We start from the raw sequence: 23633 nt of genomic DNA, 5'->3' as shown, positions 1-23633 counted from the left end.
TATAGTGTTTGTGAACAGAACATGTTAAATGTAAATGTCAGGGGTTAAGTGATGCTTTATTTGCTCAAACATGATACCTGTTAATGTCTTCGGGAATAGAAGGAATGACAAAGGGGAGACAACTCCTTGTAGCAAAACATAATATTACTGTGTCAAGACTGAATGTATGCCTCAAATTAACGTGTTAAGAAGTTAAGGTCTGTTAAGCTGGAGGACATGCATGAGAACAAATTGTTGTAGGTTGACTTGACTGGTGCTTGTCATGCATGTTGTGTTGCCTTGGTTGTTAACTGATTGTTTACATGTTTCAGTGGACGACTTCCGCTCGATATCACATGGTCTAATCGACTCCCACTTCCAACGCTACAAGTCTGAGGGACGGGTACATCGTGTGGAATTCCTGCCAGTACATTGGCATAGTTCACTTCACTCAGATGCTACTGGCATCGACAGGTAACACACTTGGCCAATTACAGGCCCCCCTAAGTAATGGAAGGAATTACGGCAAATTTGAAGGAATTGCATCTCAAATGTAAACAAACGCAGCACACTCGCAAAACAATTGCAACGATATCGGTAGTTTAGCAGTAATAACATAAACATCGGAAACAATGTCGGTAATACTTGAAACAAGATCGGCCATCTTCAGACATTTCTCGGCTCAGTTCCGTGATTTGTCGGTCGCGTCCTGAAACTCACACATCAAAACATGGCGTCACTGGAAGGAGCACCCGTCTAGGCGAGTTTTGTTTTTAGTTTCTACTGTTTCCATTTTCATAATTATCCATCTTTGACCACCCGTGTTGAATGCATTTAGGTATGAGGTGTTGTTGGAGCTATAAATTATTTTTTTAAGAAAGGATCATCACTGCAAAAGAGCGTCATAAGTCATGCCCCCGGATGCTTCCGAAGTTCAGACATAAACATCTTCCTTCAACTTCTGTGGGCATGACTTATCACGACGACCGACAAATCACAGAACTGAGTCGAGAAATGTCCGAAGATAGACAATCTTGTTTCAAGTATTACTGACATTGTTTCCGATAGGGGCGTTGTGTTTATGTTATTACCGCTAAACTACTGATGTCACTGCAGTTGTTTCGCGAGTGGACTGCGTTTGTTTACATTTGTGATGCAATTCCTTCAAATTTGCCGTAATTCCTTCAGTTACTTAGGGGGGCCTGATGTAGCTTATGTGATCTAAGGCTTTAACATGCCACAGTCATGTTTAAACTAACATGTTGCAAGTTGTTAAAAGTAACTTGTTGACTAGAGTTTGTCTCTAACATCATGAAAAGACAGTGTTGGTTTAGTTCTAGAATCCTCAATTAATATCATTTAATTTCAGAGATTCTCGTGATGTTAAGTCAGTTCATAGTAGCCTTGCTTATTGAGCTGAATGTATGACATTACTGAAGTAGACAGATAGTTGAAGACAGTGTTAACCCATCCTCATTCTAGGATTGCTCTCCAGCTATCCCCCAACCTCCACCCTGCTTCAGTGGGCAAACTGAACATAGAAAACAGTGTGTGTTATTTGTCATTAAAAATGGAATGCCTCTTTTCAGGCGTCTGAAAGGAATCACTCTACCGAGCACCCCTAAACTGCGTTACTTCGTCAACGACACCCTGATGGACATCCTCTTCTACACCAGTCCATCCTACTGTCAGGTCAGTACACAGATAGCTGCATGGTATCAGGTTGGTGAAATCTCTGTGTAGTTTTGTACCTGGAAGTCCACTTCTTCCTGACTGAACAACTGTTACTCTGCTGCAGGTTATATCCAGAACTGTTGGTAATGAGATGAACCGGTTGTATCAACTCTTCTTGTCCAGAACACCATCATTCAAGGGCACAGTGTCTGTGGCAGGGCACAGTTTGGGTAAGTTGTGTCCATCTGGGCTAACACCTTCATCTCTGGCCATGTGTCTGTCATATCTGTTAGTCATCTGTGTCCATACCTTTGTATACATGAAGAGGCAATTGTTTCTATGTGTCTGTCACCAGTGTCCGTGTGCCTGCCATCTATGTTCATTTGTCCATCATGTGTATATATGTGTTAATTATCTGTGTCCATATGTCTTCCACCTGTTATTGTATCTGTCACCTGTGTTATTGTGTCTGTCACATGTGTCAGCCATCTGTACCCATGAGTCTGTCATCTGTGTCCATGTGTCTGTCATCTGCATCTATATGTCTTTTATGTGTCCATCGTCTGTATCCATTCTTCTGTCTACACTTACTGGCATCAGTGAGTGTGATTGTATTAACTTTGTGTATGTGTCCTGCATGAGTTGACTGTGTTGCAGGTTCGTCTATCCTGTTTGACCTCCTGCTGCACCAGAGATTGGAGGCTGACGGGGAGACAAGTTTCAGCTCAGAGGCCACTTCAGGGGACCCCCCCAACCTTGACACACCTGAAACTGAAGAGGTATGTTATATACAAATACAAAGTAGGGGGAAAATAATGTGGTTTTCTTGTGATAACGGGATGTAAGCTGATGGAATAGTCAAATGACCAAAACCAGTCCCATTTTTGTTGTTATCAGTCTTATGGTGTCATGTACTTGATACATGTGTAATGACGCAATAGCCATGTGCCTTCTTCAGTACCTTGTCCTGATAACAGGTTATCATGATTGAATGGGATTCAGCAGGTAGTTGGCACATGTTATGAATGTATGCTATTCTTTGTAATGTGAAAGAGTGAATGTGTGCCACAAGGCATGGCCAACAGTTACAATGTCCTTTCTTTAAGTGTCACCAGGGTAAATGAAATGTGAAACTGTCTGTATGTCTTGGTCTCTCATGTCTAATTGCAGTTGCCTCCCCCTGATCTAAATGGTGAGGAATGTCAAGGCAGTTTGACCCTGGAGGAACTTCTTTCCAAAGTTGGCCTTGAGGATAAACTGGGGTTGTTCCAGCAGGAGCAGATAGACATGGAATCTCTGGTAGGTAGACAAGAGACACAGATTAATAGGTGTTACCTGGTTCATTGAACAGGTTTACATAACAACGCTGCTACATGCTACTGAAACATGCTGTTCAGAAGTGTATTATAATGAAGATATTAACATTCATATACTTCCGCTTTCCCCACTTTGTCACATTGCACATATGCCTTGCGTTTAAGTGATATAGATTTAAGAGAGTTATCTGATATATTGGTGGATACATCTGCTATAGACCCTGTGTCCTTCAAGCATTTGAGCAGCAGGGATACGTTACAGAGACCTTCGCTGTTTGGTAGACAACTGAGTCTTGTTCCACAAACTGATTGTGGGTGATAATGATTCCCACATGCTAACGTGGGTGTACGATTGTCCTAGAGCTGAGCTTTGTGCAAGAGAGCTGTGATGAATATCTCTACATGTCATATCCCAGGGTTTTGTCACACTGTACTCCCTGCAGTTGTGAACGAGTCATGAAACTACCCACTTATAATATCTGATGGGACTCTCCTTTCAGATAATGTGCAGTGAATCGGATTTGAAAGATCTTGGGCTTCCGATGGGACCACGTAAAAAACTTCAGGGTATTTTGAAAGAAGAATCTGAGAAGGAGGTAACCAATTAGACCTTTTACGCTGATGTTGTCACTGGATTTGAAGAATGGAGTTAATAAGAGAATCTCATCCAGTGTAGCATAAATAAACACTTTTTAGGCAAGTGTAGCTATATTTGTCCTTAAAAGACATGACACTAAAACTCTGATTGTTGTCCGTTATCATTCTTTCAACATTTTTTAGTTTATGTAAACAATATCAATCAGTGTCTCAAGTACAGCTAACTCACTTCATTGACAGAGAAATTTGTGATTCCAAGGCATTACCCAAACTATATCTATTCATTAAAGCTAGTTTAGAATGATATGGTGACGTGCTGATATTGCTGTAGTATAGTTGAGTACCACAATAATGTGTAAACGTGACACTGTAGGAGAAGAAGAAGAGACAAGCTGAGCATCTTGCCAGAGAAGCAGCAGAGAAGAAGGCAGCAGAAGAACTGAAAGCTCGACAAGGCGACAAACATAAGAATTCAGGCAACATGTAAGGGAAACAGTTGGGAGTTGGTAGTAAAAACACAGAATATTAGACATATTCTGAGACTCTTTTCTGCCAAAGTACAGATTTTCCAGTTTATCACTGTGACAAGCTTAATGGATGATATCCTGATTGCACAGAGCCTAATAATCTCAACAGATATGGTAGAAGTCTCATCAGTTTTCACATGTGTGTTTTCATGGTGTTTCATTCTCTGATATTTTTGTACCAATGTCTTCATAGGTTTGTGATCCACAACTCTATATGTTGTGTTCCAGGCGGCTGGAGCGAACGTCCAGTATATCTGTGGACTACATCTGTGGGCTGGCTGGTACTGGTCAGCCCATTGTGCAGTATCCACAGCTGGACTTCAAGCCATGTGGACTGTTTGCAATGGGTTCCCCGATCGGAGTGTTCCTGTCTGTCAGGGGTGTTGACAATGTAGGGGAGGAGTTCAAGCTGCCCACTTGTTCCCGTGTTTTCAACATCTTCCATCCTGTGAGTGTGCATAGTACAACTGAATAGTTTTGAGGTTGGAATGGTTTGACTTTTGCAATATTTATATCTTGTAAAACTAAGAAGTAAAGGTAATTACTGCCATGACTAAATCCTTAAGCAAGAGTCCTTGTGTTGTTTCAGTTTGACCCTGTTGCCTACCGCCTGGAGCCGCTGGTCAACCCAGCAGCCAGCAGCATCAAGCCAGTTCTTATACCTCACCACAAGGGCAGAAAGAGGCTACATCTAGGTCAGTACTGTAGCAATAGCAGGCTACATCTAGGTCAGCACTGTAGCAGTCCTTGTACCTCACCACAAGGGCAGACAGAGGCTACATCTAGGTCAGTACTGTAGCAATAGCAGGCTACATCTAGGTCAGTACTGTAGCAATAGCAGGCTGCATCTAGGTCAGTACTGTAGTAGCAGTGTAACCTAGGTATCCAACATCCTACTGCTAGTAAGAGGGGACAACAGTGGTTTGGGTGATCTGATTTGGCTAATTGAATTCACCAAGCCTTGATGTGGTGGATTGTTGGCTCACTGGTGGCGGTCTGGTAGCCTAGTGGTTAAAGAGTTCCCTTGTCAAGTCAAAGACCTGGGTTCATTTCACCACCTGGGTAAAATGCGTGAAGCCCATTTTCTGGTGTTCCCCGCCGTCATATTGCTTGAAAATTGCGAAAAGTGGTGTAAAACCATACTCACTCACTGGACAGTTCTGATTGACTGACTACATGTCAACATTTGCCCTGATGGAGATATTTGTGATTCATACTTCAGACATCTCCCTGAACTCAGACCGTAAGCATTAGGGGAACAGCGTGATAGACTGCAAGTATAGCTGACTGGGAAATCAAACAACTTGCAGTTATTGAAATAATGTTTGCCAGACCTCCTAAATTGTGATGTGTTATGTAGCATTTTCGTTATTTATGTGAGCTTTATTATTCCAGAAATAACTCATCACTGTTCACAGTCCTTGAATATTGCTGATGTTGTAACTATTTAAAACATTATGAACTGTACAGTGAATGTTTTGTTATTTCAGAACTGAGAGAGAGCTTATCTCGGGTAGGTCATGACCTAAAGAACAAGTTGATGGACTCCCTGAGGAGCACATGGAACTCCATCCATGACTTTGCGATGGCGCACCGCACAACCCCGAGCCCGGAGAGCCTGCAGCAGGAGGTGGACAAGGAAATGACCAGCGTCATCCAGCAACTGCAGCAGAGTGAAGAGGATAAGCTGGAGACTGGATGTGAGTCTCGCGGTACACGATGGCTAAACATCAGCAGCAGACAACTACAGTGAAACCCCGGATATCCGGACACATTCGTTTTTTGTCTAAATTGTGTGGATAACTGAATATCCAGATGTCTGGATTTCTGTCATCCAGGCTGTGGTGTTGAAACACTAGCCAGTATATACTTCTGGGTTAAAGTCACTTCTGAAACAGTATGGCTGTTTTCATTTGCCATTTACAATTCACTGTTATAGACAGTTACTTTTATAACATAAGAGATTTTTTTTTTATGAGAATTGACTTGAAGGCGAGGTGTCCAGATATTTGGTATCCGGGGTCTTACTGTATATCACCTTTCATGCTCAACACTAACATAAAAATAACTAATAACTGGTAACTAACCCCTTTCTAATCAACTGTCTCTTGTGAGTACTTCCAAAGTCCAGAGGTGTCAAAATATGTTCGTATCATCAGGACAGACTTTATGAGATCTGACTGTTGTACCTTAGGCACTTCAAGAACACGGCTACCTGTGACTGTTTTAACTGCGGCTCTTCAACATATACCTGCGATCATGTTACAGAACCCCAGATCAAGGAATTGAAACATACCTGAATCCCACTGAGTGTGTCTCTGTTTGTTATGCAGCTGTAGCCTCCAGCCATGATGATGACTTGTGTATGGGGCAGCTGAATGAAGGCCGGCGAGTGGACTTTGTGCTGCAAGAAAAACCGATTGAGAGCTTCAACGACTACCTGTTTGCCCTGGCCAGCCATGGATGTTACTGGTGAGTCTTTGCTTGTGTCCATCAGTATCTCAGTGAGAGCATCACAAATACATATGTCAGTTACAATGAGTGCTAGAACCAGGGGTGAGATTAATGACTGTTGCTTGAATGGAACAGTTACTATGATATTTGATCTGTTTGTTTCAGTCTTGAAATACAGAGAATGTAGATAGAGGAAGTGAATGTTCGTACTTTCATTCATGCATCATTTCACTGAAGTGGGCTCTTCACATGAGCCTTGAGTACTGTTGAGAGTGTACATGGCTTGTCTACTTCCACTGCTTCACCTAGCTAATGAGAATTAATTTGAGGATCTGATAATGAAAATGAATTGTCAGTGTGATGATTCCACAGTGAAGTTACTTTTCAGTAAGAATGTTTTGACAGGTAATGGTATAACAGTCTAAACTGGAACATTCTAACTGAAATGTTGCATCATAATAAGTAGTATAGGGAATGATAGTCCGAAAACACTTTTCAAAAACCCCCTCTAAAAAGCCTCATTTACTAAATGAGGCTTTGGTGGGACCATTAGCTCTTGCTATTATTGCCCCTACTACAAAGCTACGCCATCACGTTTACCGTGACTTGGCAGGCGGTAACACTGTGCCGTACGGTACGATCAATAATTCTTCTCTTACAAACCCCCTACCCGGCCCACCCCTCAAGTAGTATAAGTTAGGTTCGTCGGCTTTCATATCCACTTTATCTATGTTGTAAGTTTTGACCGACCATATAGGATCGGTGGCTCGCTTACGGCTATCGCCCTCGTGTTCCCCCGGCTGGTACAGATACCTCACTAGGGCCCTATCCGGTATCTGTTTCTCCTTCCCACGCAATGGAGCGGCCGACTCTGCAACTATTGATTTTAGTTTGATAGCGTCTGCCGGTTTCTTACCGGTGAGACGGGTGACTTCATGGTTGATTGCCGACACCACCTCGGGTAACCTCGTGACCCATTCGGTCGATCGTTTTCCAGGGGTGGTCATCTCCCTAGCATACTGATGGCCGAACAAGCGCTCAGCCAAAGTCCTATTAAATCTCTCAACTATGGCTTGACTGCGATGGGCTCCGGCCGTGCCACGCCTGACCTTCGTATCGTGTTTGGCTAGCAGTTGTGACACGGCACCCATGAACTCCCGTCCGGGGTCAACTTGCAGCTCTGTTGGCCACGTCAGCGGGCTGCGTTTGTATATACGTTCGAATCCTCTGGCTACCTGGGCCGAATCTTTCGTGGTCAAGGGTTCGGCTTCCTTGTAACGACTGGCTACGTCCACTACGGTTAAGGCATACTTGTACCTCTTATCGTGGGGTAGGAACAGTAGGTCTGCCTGGTGAACGCTATTAGGTATGTTAATACCGAACCTCCTTCTAGGTACGTAGCGTGGTGCCGGCAAATAGATCTGCCACAGGGCTTGTTTTTCAAGCCACGCTTTGGCTTCCTCCGGGGGTACTCGCGCTAGTTTAGCTAGCTTATCTACTGCGCTAGCTCCTTTCCAGTACCCACGCGGGCTGTAGTAAATAGACTCAAATTTTTTCATGTCCATACGCGTATGTGTTTATCCCATCAATAGCTATCCAACGTTTCGTGTCCATAGGCGATAGGGACGTCTTGTTTATAGTCAGTCCGTATATCTTGTGCCCATCACTTCTAAGTGTGTTCATTTTATGCCTAAAGGTACGGGTCTTGAACAGGGCTTCCTTGAATCTGGCGTGTTTGATGTGTTGTTTCACCACATACTTCTTAACCCCCTTTGCCTTCCGGATCTCGCTATTGTCGGCTTTCAGTATGGAGTACATCTTTGGCCTCAAACCTATGTACTCGGCTATGGGCGTGCCAGCACACTCGTCCTTCATCTTACCTAGGACCTTTTTATTTACCGTACTGTGCATGGCATGGGTCTTAGGGTAGTCGCTGGTGTCGTATAAATCGATGTGTTTTTTCATGTCCTCGTACACGTCCTCGGTTCGAATCTCCATCAGCAGGGAATCCGTGTCAGTGTACAGCACTTCACACCTGTCGCCGTATTGTTTCTTGAGCTCGTTGTAGTAAAAGTCGTACATCAGGTGTTTGGATAAATCGAGGATGCTCATCCCCACGTAAACAGGTCGGTTGAATTTTATGTGGCTTTTCTTCATGTGTAGGGCAGCCAGGTCGTCTGTGAATATCTTGCTACGGTTGAATGCCGGACTGGCTATCAATTTCCTGAGCTTGTCTTCCTCACTAGATCTAACCAGCTTCACGGTCACGCGTTTCCTCAGGTTCTCCATAGTCTTACCAAACACCGAGTTGTTCATGAGCTTGTAGAGATTTTTCTCGAAATCACTGGTGGCTTTTTTTCGTAGGTCTGTGTTCATTCTGATGTAGGGCTCCATCCATGGGCTCTGGTCAAACATGAGCACCCTGTGTATTTTGGCCAGCCTCATACCCAACGACAGGTACAGCTGTAGGTTGCGATAGTGAACGATGTACTTGGTCTTATTCATTAAGTTAGGCACGAGTTTTTCAACGTCTGTCACACGACCACCTGACAAGTTATGTTGGTACTCAGACATCCAGTCTGGGTTAACCCTCATACGTTCGGGTGCAAGGGGATAGCTGTTGTGCGATGCGTGTAATGCCTTGGGATACTCTAAGTCAACCTCGAGGATATAACCTTTGTTCGAATCTGGTGCAATGCTCATAACATCAACGTGGGGTACCCATTCGAATCCCCCTGTAGGTAGATACTGGCTCATGGCCCAGCCGTACAGGTTATTTGCGTCGAGGTAGAGAATGTGATTGGTTGGTTTGTTAGGATCGTAACCTTTCACGTATTGATTATTTGCTTTAGCGTATCGTTTGGATGCCATGGAAATCCCACCTCGCAAGCCTTTCTCAATGAATAGGTGCATGTCGTAATCTGTGAGCAATTCTAAATTAACTCCGGTCTTTTTAAGCAAGGCGTCCCACGACAGACCTGGGCTGGTGTAATACCATGCGGGGTCGAGTTTATACTGCTTGAAACATGTCCGCCGAAACGTCTCGAACACGTCGGCTAACAGCAGTACATCTGTCCTCAAGTACAGGTCGTGATAATCGCCCAGGTTCTTACAACCCAGTTTATTCCATACGTTAATCGCGTGCGAGTAATCGTCTCGTGAGACGGACGCCTCATTCAGCTTGCTATAAAAGCAGTCGATAGGAGGTAGTCTGGTCTCGGTGAACTTGACCCAACTATCCATGTACTCATATGGGTACACACCCTTCCTCATAAGCAGGGGTCTAGTCTCGGCGTCTGTGTATCGATCGGTGATAGGGAAGGTATTGTTGGCCTTGACCAGACTGTCGAGTGACGACAGGAGGAACTGAAACGAGTCAATGAACCTAAGTCCGTTTAAGCTGAAGGAGATGTATCTCTCCATGTTGTTGGGGATGCACGATATATTACCATCGATTTTCGCGATGGCCTGCATGATCAAGTGTGAGTCGTACCCTCTCAAGTTGTGAAAGACAACGGGGATGTTTATTGTCTTAGGGTTGATTTTAAGCTTGAGGTTGCACGCGCTGTGAGCGGCGCCTCTATACTTACCAGTTATGTGACAGTGATCTCTCACCGAATCACCGTTAAGCGGTGAGTCACACACGTGACAGTTAGTGCTACTAGCGTGAGCTAGCCTGTCGGCTCGGGTCATACGCATGGGAGCGATTCTATACAATGCATTCCTAATAATTTTTTCTTCCTCCTGCAAACACTTTAGAAACCTTTCAGCCGCGTCAGGACCCCTATACACTACCGGAGCTTTCGTTTCCCCGTCACAACGGACGACGATGTATCCAAAACCGCAGGCTATATGCTCTTGTGTCTTGTGGGTGAAACTCCCACTGGGGGATGATTCCCCTACCACCAAGGCTTCGAAGTCGGCGTATATGATATAAGGCACAGACATTTGATTCTTGTGATTGTCGAATTTTAGGATATTTTCACCTTCTTTAGGCATGTCGACTCGTATGGCCGTCTGCCCCACACCTTGGCAATCCTCCCTGTGGGATTCTAATAAATCGGCCCGACTGAAACCGTGTAGGCATCGTACACAAAAGTGTTTTTCCCCAACGTGTTTCGACTGGTCGTGCAACAACCGGCTGAGATTTTTTATCCACGTGTAGTGATACGTTTCACCTCGCTGGATCATGAATAAATTAATAACTTGGCGATCCTTCACCGGGCTGACCCTGTGTACTATTGTTGTGTTACCTTCGTGCCCAAAGACATTTATAGCTAGATTATTCTGTTTTTCTACTTTAGTGATCTGGGATATTGGGGTGGGTTCATCTATACCATCCCAGTTGAGCCCATCGTCCTGTGGATAATTAGAAGGCCTGTTCGGATTAGTGGCAGCTGGAAATAAGGCTGACCTGATAGCTAACCTCAGGCAATCGTTTCCTCTATTCTTAACGTTTACTATGGCTTGTTTGTTCTTATAGTAGGGAGACAAGGCTAGGTATGACCCACCTCTGAACGGCACGTAGTTAGCTATGTCTAGATAGACGTTATCGATTTTATCCACAGCCCACCCGGACCCCATGTGCGTGTAGCGTTCTAGGTATTCTCGTATCTGCTGAAAACTATTATCGATTGATGCGTCAATGGTCTCTGCATGTGTGACGACCTCTTGTTTGCCTCGGAAGTAAGGTTGAACATACTCAGTGACCCCTGTGGTGCCCTCCTTATCGAGCGACATTTTCACTGTGATCTGAAACTTGATACTTCCTAGATTATTTAGTTCCTGGTTGACCTTATCAGCTATCAGAGGCTTGATATCTGTAATGTCTATGTTTCTATCGACGAGCATGCGCCAACCTCTCAAATAGTTGCCTACGGCGCGCTCAGTGCGAACGAACTGCAGGTCAACAGCTCTATTCTGTCGTAATAATTCTACAAGCTGTGGTTTTCTCATACGGGAATACCCGCCTAAACCCAAATCGTGTGCCTCGACTTTCAGTTGTTTTACAGTGGGTACGGGGGCATGTGATAACAATGCGGTTAACCCGGCTCTCCCCAGGTGTGAATAACCCGTGTGTCCAAGCTGTTTCGCTTGAGCTTTTAACTGTTTTACCGTAGGAGGGACTTCTAAACCTAGTAATCTCAACAATGCTGGCTTCCGCATTCTAGAATACCCGATCACACCTCTCTGCTTTGCGACCCGCTTGAGCTCGCGCACAGTAGACATCGTGTTTACACCTAAGAAAACTAATGTCTAATTGGTTCACAGTAAGGGGAGGTAACTCTTAAGTGGCTATCTTGAGCAGTCGCCTACGTTCTTTTATGTAGCCTTTTTTATTCTCGTATATGAGTTGATGTCTGACTACGTTCGCTCCGTGAGCTTTACATAGACAGTAGTGCCCTTTAACCCCGATACCACACACAGAACACGTGTAGTTAGGACTTCCCATATGGAAACAACAGAACCCCTGATTCCTGCATTTCCTACCACAGGCCTCGGTCTTCCCCATAAGTATGTATTCGCATCGGTATGGAGCGGGTCTCATGTTTACTTATATAGGTATTTTAGTTTAATTGCTTTGCAACCAACGCAGTAGCTGCTATACCCAACACTATGAAGCCCAGTTCACGATTCATTTGTCCCTTGGATGGTGTGTAGTACTGAGCGAGTGTGGGTTTATTGAGCGGTTCCAATTGTTTACCAGTTAGTAGATAGTATTCTTTCATTGCTTCATCAACATCGTTGAATGTTTGAACGGCATGGTTTTCACGCGTGAGTTGTTCGTTAATAAAATCGATCCTCTGGAGGCGTTTTTTAGCGTACTCGGCCTGTGCTCTTTGTAATTTCTCAGTAGCGAGATCGTGTCGCTTCCTTTCTTCCTGTATTTCAGCCGCGTGATCATCTCGTAGTTTCGAGAAGAGGTAATTACTCCCGGAAAATGCCAGGGCATTCACTAACGCCCCACCGACCATCATAGCTATCGTGGCCATCCCTATATTTATTTCATTATATTATCAGGTATTATTCCTTGTTTTACTAGGATGTCTTTTGTGGCCATCGCCATACCAAGGTTCATTATGAGCATACCCATATCCTGCAGGTTGAAATCTAGCTTGATAGTTGGTTGTTTAAGCACCATTTTAGTCAACCGAGCGTACCCTACGGCTAGACTGGCTACCACTGTGGCGTGGTATGCGTCGTTGACGAACGTTTTCCCCTCAGACATTATGTATATGATATAAAATATTAAAATTATAACATGATATGCGGGTCGACGGTGGGGGATACCCCCACACCCCCACTGTTGGGGGTTACCTCACTGTTGGGTGGTGGCTCACTGTGGGAGGGTACCCCCACGTATAACCACGAGATAGCCAAGGCAGCAGTTACACCTACAGCCAACAACAGTCGGGTTGGGTTGGTCACTTTATGTTGGTTACACCACCGTTTTTTACCGGCAGCTACTCTCTTAGGATTCTTCTGTCTGGTTACTGTTGAAGTGGTCTCCACCGTCACTGTTGGGGGTGGGGTCTCCTCCACTGGGGTCTCCACCGTCACCTCGGGACTCACTGGTTCCGTCACCTCGGACATCTATACTATTATTATTATTCTTTCTCTCAAATTGACAATGTTTTGCCGTGATAATCGCCGCCGTCACTGGAGCCAACAACATACCATATTTGTGGTACAACCCGCAGCTGATAGAGCTCACGGCGTGTTCGATAAAAGGGTCTTTCTCGAGGTCCTCCCACAGGTAAAGTCGGCGCTCTGGTGGAATGGGAAGGAAGTGTGATACAATACCGGTGTATATCTGGGTCATAGCCGATCCTATTGTCTTTGTCATTTCTGCTCCGAGCCGGGACTCGTATCTAGCGTACAGCTTATCGATTTCTTCGGCTGACATTTTGTGAATTTTATCCGGAGTGTAGTCTCCAAAGTAATGTTTGGCTTTGCCACCAACAGCCAACGCCACCAGTTTCTCTCGCATGGGGGAATCCCCCACACCCCCACTGGGGGTACCCCCAGGTACCAACTGTTCGAGCAATTCCTCACACTCCATCTTATAATATAACAAGTAAGATTTAGTTTTAACTATATAATACCCGATGCAGACAAAACACAGAGAAATGAAAGTTAAGTTGCACACGACAAATACTTCAAATATCATAGCTATATGCTTAGCTTTGCTTAGCTTTGCTTAGCTTTGCTTAGCTTTGCTTAGCTTTTGCTTAGCTTTGCTTAGCATACTATATATGCTACTGGTTGGTCGGTCTTTAGAACGAGCTTAGCGTGTTTAGTTTCAGCGAGCTGTTTCTTCACCCGTTCCCGTTCTAATTTACTCATCACATCGTTCTCTCTCAAACACTCCTCAAACGAATCCCTATCCTTGCAGTGAAATAAGGCCACCCATCGCGTCTGCTCCCTGAGGTCTTTCAACACCGAGTTGAACTTCTGCGTTAGCACCCAGACGCTGTGATTTGCATGCCGGCCGGAGAAGGCCAGGTACGATAGCATGTCTCTCTTTTTTGTTATCTCACGATTAGCGCTGCAGTCGTCCAGTATAAACAGCGTCGGTTCCCCTTTAAATTTCTCGTGAAGAGCTTTCAACCAGTCCTGCAGGCGTGTTCCAGGGTCGATTTTGTGTACGTCCGGGTCCGTCATCACCCAAGGTCGCGCGTACGTTTTATTCATGCTCAGAGTAGGGCACATGATAACGATGTTATCGAACACATCCTTGTAGTAACCCTCCAACATATCCAACACGAAAACGGTCTTCCCACAGCCAGTCTGCCCGCATATGATAGCGCAGTGTGGGTCAGTGGGTAACCCCAGGGGGTCTCCCCCATCAGTAGATGGCTTGCACGAATCTCCCATTGTCTATATTAAGTTGCGCGTCCATAATAACGTACAGATATAATTTCAACTTACCAGCGGTTTGAGCCTTCTTATTAATCTGGATGGTTATCCCTTCGCTGCCGTTATCTATACGGCGCCCGCTACCGTGCAGTTTATCATCATCCGTGGATCGCATGTCCAACCATAGGGCATACTTGGTGGTCAGGTATTCACCGATCTGCACGGAGCCGAGGTCCAGGTCCTTTGTTATGTAATCCCCCACTGGTAGCTTTTTTATCTCATCCCACTGCTGGTGTGGCCTCATACCATGACTGAACAGCTGGTTGGGCACGCCCTCGATGGTAACTTCCACCTTTTCAATCTCGGGGTTGAAAAACTTCTCGCTGTCCCTCCGGAATGGATCATAATCCTCCACGGGGACGACCAGGATACCTTTCATCGATCGCGCCGGCACGTTCAGGTTGATATTCCACACAGTGTCGCTCTTATCTCGCACGACTGATCTATGTCTCAGTACGCGATCGTATAGGATAGCCATCTTCCCAGAGTACTGACTTCGAACCTGCCTGGCCAGCTCCGGGCTAGTGACCATGTCGAACTCCAGAGAGATGTTGTCTATGGCATAACTGGCCTCATCACCGTTCGGCGTACGCACTACTTTGCTATAGTCGTTAAACGTGAGCTCGTATTCAAGCCTATCACCCAGCGCGGCCTGGTAAAACGGCGCGTGTCCCGTGAGCAACTCGAAGTCGAGCGGCACGCAGAATCGATTTCCGTATGCTAGAGCGATGGCCTTTTCACCGTCCGATAGCTTGTCTTGCTGGTCTGTCGTGAAGACGTACCCTATACGCGCCCGGGTTGATTTACTGATACCCTGGTACACATCATTGACTCGTTCTCTCTCGCTTTTCCAGAGATCCTTGTAGCAGTGAAACACGTCGCTGTCGTCGATGCTCAGCACCTCGTTACCGCTGATCTTGACGGTCGTTTTCTTGATGATAGCTCGACCCACGTTCCGCACTAGCTCGCGTTTGTCGTTGTCGGAGGTCAACGTGATATTGAACGCCAGTCGAACAGTGCCTGGTACAATGAGGTCATTCTCACCAAGGTTTGGAAATCTAACCAGCAGAGTTTGATTCTGGTCTATCTTGCTGGGATTATTGGTGATGGTCACCGACTGTCGCACGGCTCTGGCACCTAATGGCTCTCTCAATCTTCTGAAAGGATCTAATTTTCTACCGTACATTGTTATATAAAAGAAATATATTTTTAATACTAATGGATGAAGACATACCTATGGATGATATGTGGGACGATAGTGCCCAGGCATTCAATGATGACCAGGAGACCTCATTCTCGCAAGGTGACGAGCTCCTTAAAGGCGCCGTCGACGATTATTACAACGCAGTTGAAAATAAATCCAAACTCAAGCCGTTGGGAAGGAACTATTCCGATTTTACCCTCAGCAATGGCACGCTGCGTTTGAAGTCTCGCCCGGAGATCGATCTCATGAATAAACGCACTAGAGAACCGCTTGCTTTATCAACATTAGCTGGTAAACATGGAAGTCAGTTGGTCCAAGATGAACTAGGTTTCATAGATTACGGTGGCGCGCGACCTAAGCAGTATCCTCCGAAGTTAGTTCAAGGTCTGGAAGGCATCAGGGACGCCACATCAGATCAAAACATGACTTATGATATTAAAAAGATGTTGGCCGACTACGAGAACGAGCCCTTCCCGGGGCTCGAATTTACCGTTCGGGAACTGAGGGGGTTGGACCTGTTGATGCAAACCATTCGTGGTCAGCTCTGGAAAAGCACAGCCAAAATAAGTGAGATAGACGACCACATCGCCTATGAAAAGAAAAAACTCGGTGAAACTGAGGACGAGTCTATGAAAACCACCATCGAGGAACGAATACGTAATTTGGAAGATGAAAGGCAGACCTGGTTGGAGACAGCGTCCGGCTACAAAGAAAAGCTTAGATCCCAGGTCAGCCGTATACGGGAAACCATCAATCAAGTCCTCCACCGAGACACCACGTTAGCAGACAGGATTCGGATATTGTTCCGGGAGCAAGGGATCACCATCGTCAGCATTCTGACTGCATTGGGTTTTATCATATCAACCCTGGTGGTGTCACTAACAGGAGGTACCCCTGTTGGGTCTACAGGAGGCGGCGGAACTCCAAGTGGCGGTGGGGGTGTTAAAGACTGGATTAAAAAACTCGGGGAAGGCCTAGCTAAACTGGCTGGTAAAGCCGCCGAAGCCCTCCCCGGCATCCTGGGTAGCATCGTCTCGTGGTTGTTGAGCGCTCTGTCTAAAACTGCCATGTGGCTCAGTCAAAACCTGTGGGCAGCCATCGTCGCCGTGGCGGGTCTGGTGTACGTAGCGGCTAAGAAATCTTTAACCAAATAAGTCCCAAAGTTACCCCACCAACCACTAAGGCTGTTTTATTATCAATATGCTGCTGATAGGGGGGTACCCCCATATACATGTGGGGGTGTGTGGGGGGCACATGAACTTTAGACTCCGGGGGTGGCGCAACTATACCCGTTTCACGTGGTTGGGTGTGTGGGATATGTGGGGTGTTAATATCGGGGTTGATACCCAACTTTTGATCCTTCGTGGCTATGACTATTTCGTTGTTATAACCCACCACTTTTTTTATTCTCAGTTGCATATCACTCGGAGCCATGTACAACCCCACGCCGAATACGTAATTGACTTTCGATCTGGCGTATTCTAACACGTTTTGGTAGCGTTCGATGGCCCTCGGGAGATCAACTGGAGAATTGATAGCATCCTCAACGTTGGAAACGAATTGTGTCTGAGCGTCGTAAGCAGTTCCCTTACCGAGGATGTTGGAACGCGTCATCGACTGCGCACCCAACAGCGCCCACACGTACGTTCGAATCGAGTCGTTCAAGCGTATTGTACCAGCACGAGTGAATTCTTTCGATGTTTTTGAGATCATTTTAGTCCAGGCTGTGGCTGCATCAGGACTGATTTGCTTTATACAGCTGACATGGATCTTTTCATTCGTTGTGGGGCCTGTAAATGTATGACGGTTTGGGTTGTATGAACCATCTTTAGAACTGGCATAATATGTTCCGGACCTGTAGAAGTACACGAGAACTATACCGAGACCATGGTTCACACCAGGAAGGCGAAAGTCTTTATTCGTTGGAATCTCAAACTCCCCACAAATACGTTCATAAGCGCGTCTATCATAGGGGTTATTCGTCATACTCCACGCTTTATCTTGGGGAAGAGGAGCACTTATTTCCTTCAATATTCGTCTCGTTTGATAATAAATATGAAACAAAATAACCGCCTTACTCAGTTCGTCTATACCGTAGTCTGATTTCACACCCGACCCTGTCGTCGCACACCACACAGCAAAGTTGAGTTGGTTCTGCCAAAACTGCATTGGGTTTTGATTCCAGTTTACCACCGCCTGCGCGTTATTAACGGACACGACATACTTTTCAAAGATATCAATAAAGGTTGTTTTAAACCCCGTACCATCTGCATTCACCACGATTTTCAAGTGTGTTAAATCCATATTATAATTTATAATTCATATATTATAATATGTACATAACACTTCCAGGAATAACGAGCGGTGAGGCCGTTCAGCTGACGCACGCGATCGATAACACGTCAGGCCAACTCGAAGTCGCACTCTGCGATATCACCTACCTACCACAATGGACTAACATTAATAACAGCAACAATAAGCTGTTCGTCAGTGGAACTCGCAGCCAGATAACTGACGGCTACTACAGCGTGTGCTCTCTAAACGACGAGGTCTTCAAACCCCTGGGAGCCGAACTCAAGATGAACGACTCAAACGGTACAGTGGTGTTAATCAACAATGGAATAAACCCTTTGAGGCTCGGCCGACCATTAGCAAGGATGCTCGGTATGTCTCCTGACGAGATAAAACCAACAACAACCGTCACAGGCACGAAGTTACCCGACCTAGTACCGTACCGAGAGCTATACATTCATCTCGGTCAGGTGAGCACAACGTATAACATTCAAGGAGGCCACCCTTCCACTATACTGAGAGCAGTGCCGGTGAAAACTGAGAAATTCAACGACGGTAGAACCGAGTCATTTTCACCACGGCAGTATAAGAGATTAACCCAGGGCAACATACCTGAGCTGACAATATCGGTGTTAGATATAAATCATAATCCTGTAAATATAGGATACCTCAGCTTAACACTTCATGTAACATGACCAGCGCACAAGGACCCGGAGTGAAAAAATGCGTCAATATCGGGATCTCCGACCTCGGAGACACGCGTGGTTTCGACGCTCCCGGAGTAGATGGTAAAACGTACGCCTTGCAACTGAAAAACAACATTTACAAACGCGTTGAAGTCTCCTCCGGTGGAGCCCTAAGCGATGTAGTAGATACCACAGGAGCAACAGTCAACACTAAGTACGCCCTCGTCAACACCGGAGATGACAACTGGAGAATATACCCATCGTTCGGAGGTAAACTGTTCGACTTAGACGATGTTGAGAGAACTACCATCAAAAAGAACCGGCCATATAAGCTCGTCTTCACTGAAGATGACAAGTGGGTGTTGTTAACCGATTACGGCAACTACTGGTTTCTCAATATTAAGCTCTTCTCCCCCTACGTGTTCACTGATAACAAAGACCACTACCTAAACAAAGTCGTGAACGATGGATTCCTGCTCGTGGCTTACGTCCCAACTCAGAGACGTAGCGTAGTCGTCAGCCCAATCAGCAATTCACCACTCCACATGCTATCGAGTAAAACGGGTATACAAAACGTGGCATTACAGTTGGTGTCTGAATTCGAAGGCGTGGTCAAGATACTAGATGGTATACCATCAAACACAACACTGATCATCAAAGTCTACCTAGGGGAACCATCGGGGGGTAACGTCGAGATCGTGAAGGGGGTCAAACTAGGGTGGGAGAAACGGCACAAGGATCAAGTTTGCAACGTTTACGTGCGGGTGGGTGCCGGCTCCAACACCAGTCTGCAGGGTGTCAACGTGATCGTGGAAAACAAGATATCACTAACCAAGATCTTCCTACCTAACAACATACACTTTATTGGTATGAATTTAATCCCTGAATTATTAACAGAAAACCTGTTGGAAATTATATAATAATATTATAATAATGACTAGTCATCATCCCAACACTACGCTTAACGACCTAGGAGACACGGAGGGATTCGATCAACCTGGTGAGGAAGATGAATTATACATCCTACACTTCAAAGACAACGTGTACAGACGGGTGCCGTTACCAGATTTAAAAGAGCCCAAATGGCTGATCAACTTAACACTCACCTCACCTTATATCACATTAAACGAACATAGGACTATCGCTAAGATTAGGAACAACGGCATCTGGCCCGGGGATTTCATTCCGGATAGTATAGCCATAGGAACTAGTAATACCGAAAAAAATAGGTTAAGGAGTGAAGTAAAAAATAAATTAACATTTAGCAATTATCCTGCTAACTTAAGGCCTGATATATACACCCCTTTCACACTCATCATAGAAGTCTTATTTACGTTTTTACAACATGAAAACATATCAAGAGTACACCAAATTTTACCCGGGGTGTCAATACACTGGTTTGACGAACACACAAAAAAATATTGTCGTATTGTTATACAACAGGATACCCACGGGGGTCCTATAAACCGCTTAATAAACCTCAGTGGGGTTTTTATTACAACAGGAAATTCTATTAGCCTCTCACCTATTACCCTGACTAGTAATCTAGACCTTATAGACTTCAAATTAATTGATAGAATATTAACTGAACCCCAATTAAAATATCTTTCAAAATATATATTATAGGATGGGTCTGTACCCAGTCGTAGAGGAAGTAGCGAAGACGTTGGAAACCGTAGATGGGTTCCGCTTGAGGCAGTTATGTGATGTGAAACGCCAACTAGAACAAGACCGTGACACGCGGAAAGCTCTATGTAAAAAGTACAATAGAGCTTTCAATATCGTGGACGGGGCTGACACTACCCTTATGGCAACCAGCATGGGACTAGGGGCGGCAGGCGTTGGGTTGTTAACCACCATCGTGGCTGCACCTATAGTGTTAGGTATTGAAATAACGGCTGGGGTGACAGGGTTGGTAGGGTTGGCGCTTAAGTTAGTATCACGCAGACTTAATCGTAAGGCATTGAAACACGATGAGATCAGGGTTCTGGCCGAAGCAAAGCTGAACACAGTTAGTGAGCGTATTTCCACGGCACTCTCTGACAGTAAGATCTCAGAAGAGGAGTTTCGTTCAATCCTATCTGAACTCACAAAATATAACGGAATGAAACAAGATATTCGGTCCAAGTCTCGTAAGTCTGCTATCAGCGAGGATGAGAAAAAAAAGTACATAGAACAGGGGATACAAAAAGCCCAACAAGCCTTTATTACGAACACCAAAGAGATCATAGGCGGTTCACGTTAAACTGTTTCATCGAGGTAAACGTGACATAGGGGTGATAGCCGTAAGCGAGCCACCGATCCTATATGGTCGGTCAAAACTTACAACATAGATAAAGTGGATATGAAAGCCGACGAACCTAACTTGTACTACTTGAGGGGTGGGCCAGGTAGGGGGTTTGTAAGAGAAGAATTATTGATCGTACCGTACGGCACAGTGTTACCGCCTGCCAAGTCACGGTAAACGTGATGGCGTAGCTTTGTAGTAGGGGCAATAATAGCAAGAGCTAATGGTCCCACCAAAGCCTCATTTAGTAAATGAGGCTTTTTAGAGGGGGTTTTTGAAAAGTGTTTTCGGACTATCATTCCCTATACTACTTAATATATTACAGAAGGTGTCATCAAGTAAGTACTTTGCCAGTATTGTTACTCACCAACTGCCAACCCAGCTGATGGTGTATTTGTACAGATCATTGTAACTACCTTGTCTTCTTGTCCCCAGGGAGTCAGAAGACACAGTGCTACTGTTCCTGAAGGAGCTGTACTCTCCATTTGGGATTGCACCCCAGATGCCTGGTCCTGAAGGAGCACATCAACGGGCAGCAGCAGGTCCTCCACCGTTAGGACCTCCTCCCATGAGTGTACCCTCAGGTCCACCACCCCTTGGGTCACCACCCCAGGGACTTCCTAGACAACCACCCCCAGGGTTCTCACCAGGTCCGTTTTCCCGGGTACAAAACCCCTCCCCAGGTCCTTCCCCTAGCCCCAGTATGCTACCCCCCACTGCCATGCAGGGACCACCCCCAATGGGGATGTCCCCGATGCAATCCCCACCCCAGGGGCAACAAGCACCGATGGTAGGTCCACCCCCTACGAGTGGATTCATGCGGTCGCCACCTAGACAATGATATAACATCTAGTCACTGTACAGATATTTTTGGAACAAAGTTACTTTTACATAATGTACAGTTGTGATTTTACACATGTAAATGACATTGAAGGTTATGAGTGACTGCGTGGTATGAATCCTTACGCATTGCTGACCATCTGTGTGAGTGAGGCACGGTTTGAGAAGACACGTCTCATATTTATTTCTACTGTTTGTTAAATGTTATTTGTTTTTTTTTCAACTGCTCAGTTAATTTGTTACACTATCAACAAGTGCTTTAACCATTTCTGTTGGAGTTCACATTTGAATGAGTGTCCCATTTGACATATTTGCATTTATTTACTCTGTAACAACATGCCTTTTCAATAAAATGGTCCAAAAAGTCTTGTTTGTAGGAAGTCTCAGATTATTATTACATTTGAGATTGTGGCAGTTGATATTTATGAATGTGGGTGTAAGTAATGTTATATCAGGGTTTGGGAGGAAAACTGAAAGAGAGGTTGTGTGCCTTAGTTTATGACCTTACTTACAACACTGAACCTAGATTTTGGAGGCTCTCTTTTCGCTACAATAGTCTTAAGTTTATGTTAATGTATGGCACGACTATGGTAGCACTAAGAGAGATTTGAAAATCTAGGCCCTGGTATCTAGGCATCAGCTTACTCTCTCTTCACAACCTCCATTGTGGGTTTTCAACCTCACTCTGGGTCATGAAAAACATATGCCAAACTACACATTTTTCTGAAATGGGTGTAACCCACTGTTGTATATATTTGTATATTCCCTATCTATTGTAACTACCTGGAGTAAGTGGGCAGTAGAAGCATGACACTGATCTGTATGTAACCAGAATGTTTCTCCCGTATAGACAAAACGTAATTAGCTGACAGCTCAAGTAGGTCCTCAGTTAGAAACATCTGGGTGTTTGTGGGCAGGTTTAGCATGCCTAGTGGTTAGTACTGGGCATGGTGAAGTTTGCGATGCCACTTCTAAGCAAGTGACTTTAAAATTGATTCGGGTTCCATGAATATTTTCTTTGAAAATTGTATTTCTTAATCTGTGTACGTGCAATATTTTGTCAACATCACATACAGTCTTGCTCTATTTAGGTTTCTTCTTGTAAATTCTAAAGCTGAAAAAGCTTCAATGATCATATTTCAAGTTTCAGAAAATATCTGCTTTTTGGTGTTTGAAGTTTTTAAAAAAATTGGACACAAACGTGGTTTGAAAATGTGTAGCTAAATGTTGAAGTAACATTTCTAGGATCGGCCCAGGAACAAGTCAAACACCTTGTTTTGCATCCTCCTGTCATTGTCAGAATATGTGGAATGTCCAGGGTCTTCAGGATTAATTATGTGTTATCACAAGTTCTGTGTGATTTCACGACACCTATGTGATGCCAAGTATGCTGCAACATGAATGTATTCTTCTTGTTCAGTCAGTGTCTCAAACCAGTCAGCAGTCAAATCTGTGGACGGAAGACTGTATTCTCCCTGCTTGCATTAAGAGCTTAATAAAACATCTTTGTTTATTTTGATGGGTTTCTTTGTTTTGTTGCTACTGCTTTTACATTCTTTAGTCACAGCCAAAAAGAAACAATGTTATATGTCAAGTTATAACTAAGATGTCAACTTGGCAAATTTCAAACTCTGGCAGTTGAAAGATTGCTAATTACGGAGTTCCATGTGTTGATTGCACTGTTGATATTCCATACGTCAAGTCGTTTGCAAGTACCATTACATCCACATATAAAGGGTATATTTGTCTTATATCTTGATTTACTAGTCATCATGATTTCAGAATCAGAAAAAAAGAAAAAAGTGTTAGAGTTAGTCAGACTGAATGAAACAACTATTTTAGAATACCTCACTTTTT

The 23633-nt window shown here is 44.7% G+C and overlaps 1 protein-coding gene across 3 annotated transcripts in view; it reads left to right on the top strand.

Moving 5' to 3' along the window:
- The window catches only part of LOC137264890 (phospholipase DDHD2-like), a 35554-nt gene extending 12265 nt beyond the window's left edge, over window positions 1–23289 (top strand). For all 3 annotated transcript variants that reach the window (XM_067800246.1, XM_067800247.1, XM_067800245.1), the window contains 12 exons: window positions 312–453; window positions 1569–1671; window positions 1778–1883; window positions 2311–2432; window positions 2824–2952; window positions 3470–3565; window positions 3940–4049; window positions 4322–4541; window positions 4683–4788; window positions 5584–5793; window positions 6427–6565; window positions 21372–23289. In XM_067800246.1, the coding sequence (XP_067656347.1) occupies window positions 312–453; window positions 1569–1671; window positions 1778–1883; window positions 2311–2432; window positions 2824–2952; window positions 3470–3565; window positions 3940–4049; window positions 4322–4541; window positions 4683–4788; window positions 5584–5793; window positions 6427–6565; window positions 21372–21777 (1889 nt within the window). In that variant the 3' untranslated portion in view covers window positions 21778–23289. The remainder of the gene's footprint in view (window positions 1–311; window positions 454–1568; window positions 1672–1777; window positions 1884–2310; window positions 2433–2823; window positions 2953–3469; window positions 3566–3939; window positions 4050–4321; window positions 4542–4682; window positions 4789–5583; window positions 5794–6426; window positions 6566–21371) is intronic.
- The last annotated feature ends 344 nt before the right edge of the window (window positions 23290–23633 follow it).

This window comes from Haliotis asinina, chromosome 15, assembly GCF_037392515.1.
Source record: "Haliotis asinina isolate JCU_RB_2024 chromosome 15, JCU_Hal_asi_v2, whole genome shotgun sequence".
Lineage (NCBI taxonomy): Eukaryota > Metazoa > Mollusca > Gastropoda > Lepetellida > Haliotidae > Haliotis > Haliotis asinina.
Note: the sequence above shows the minus strand (reverse complement) of the source record. Positions and strands in the feature narration are given on the sequence as shown.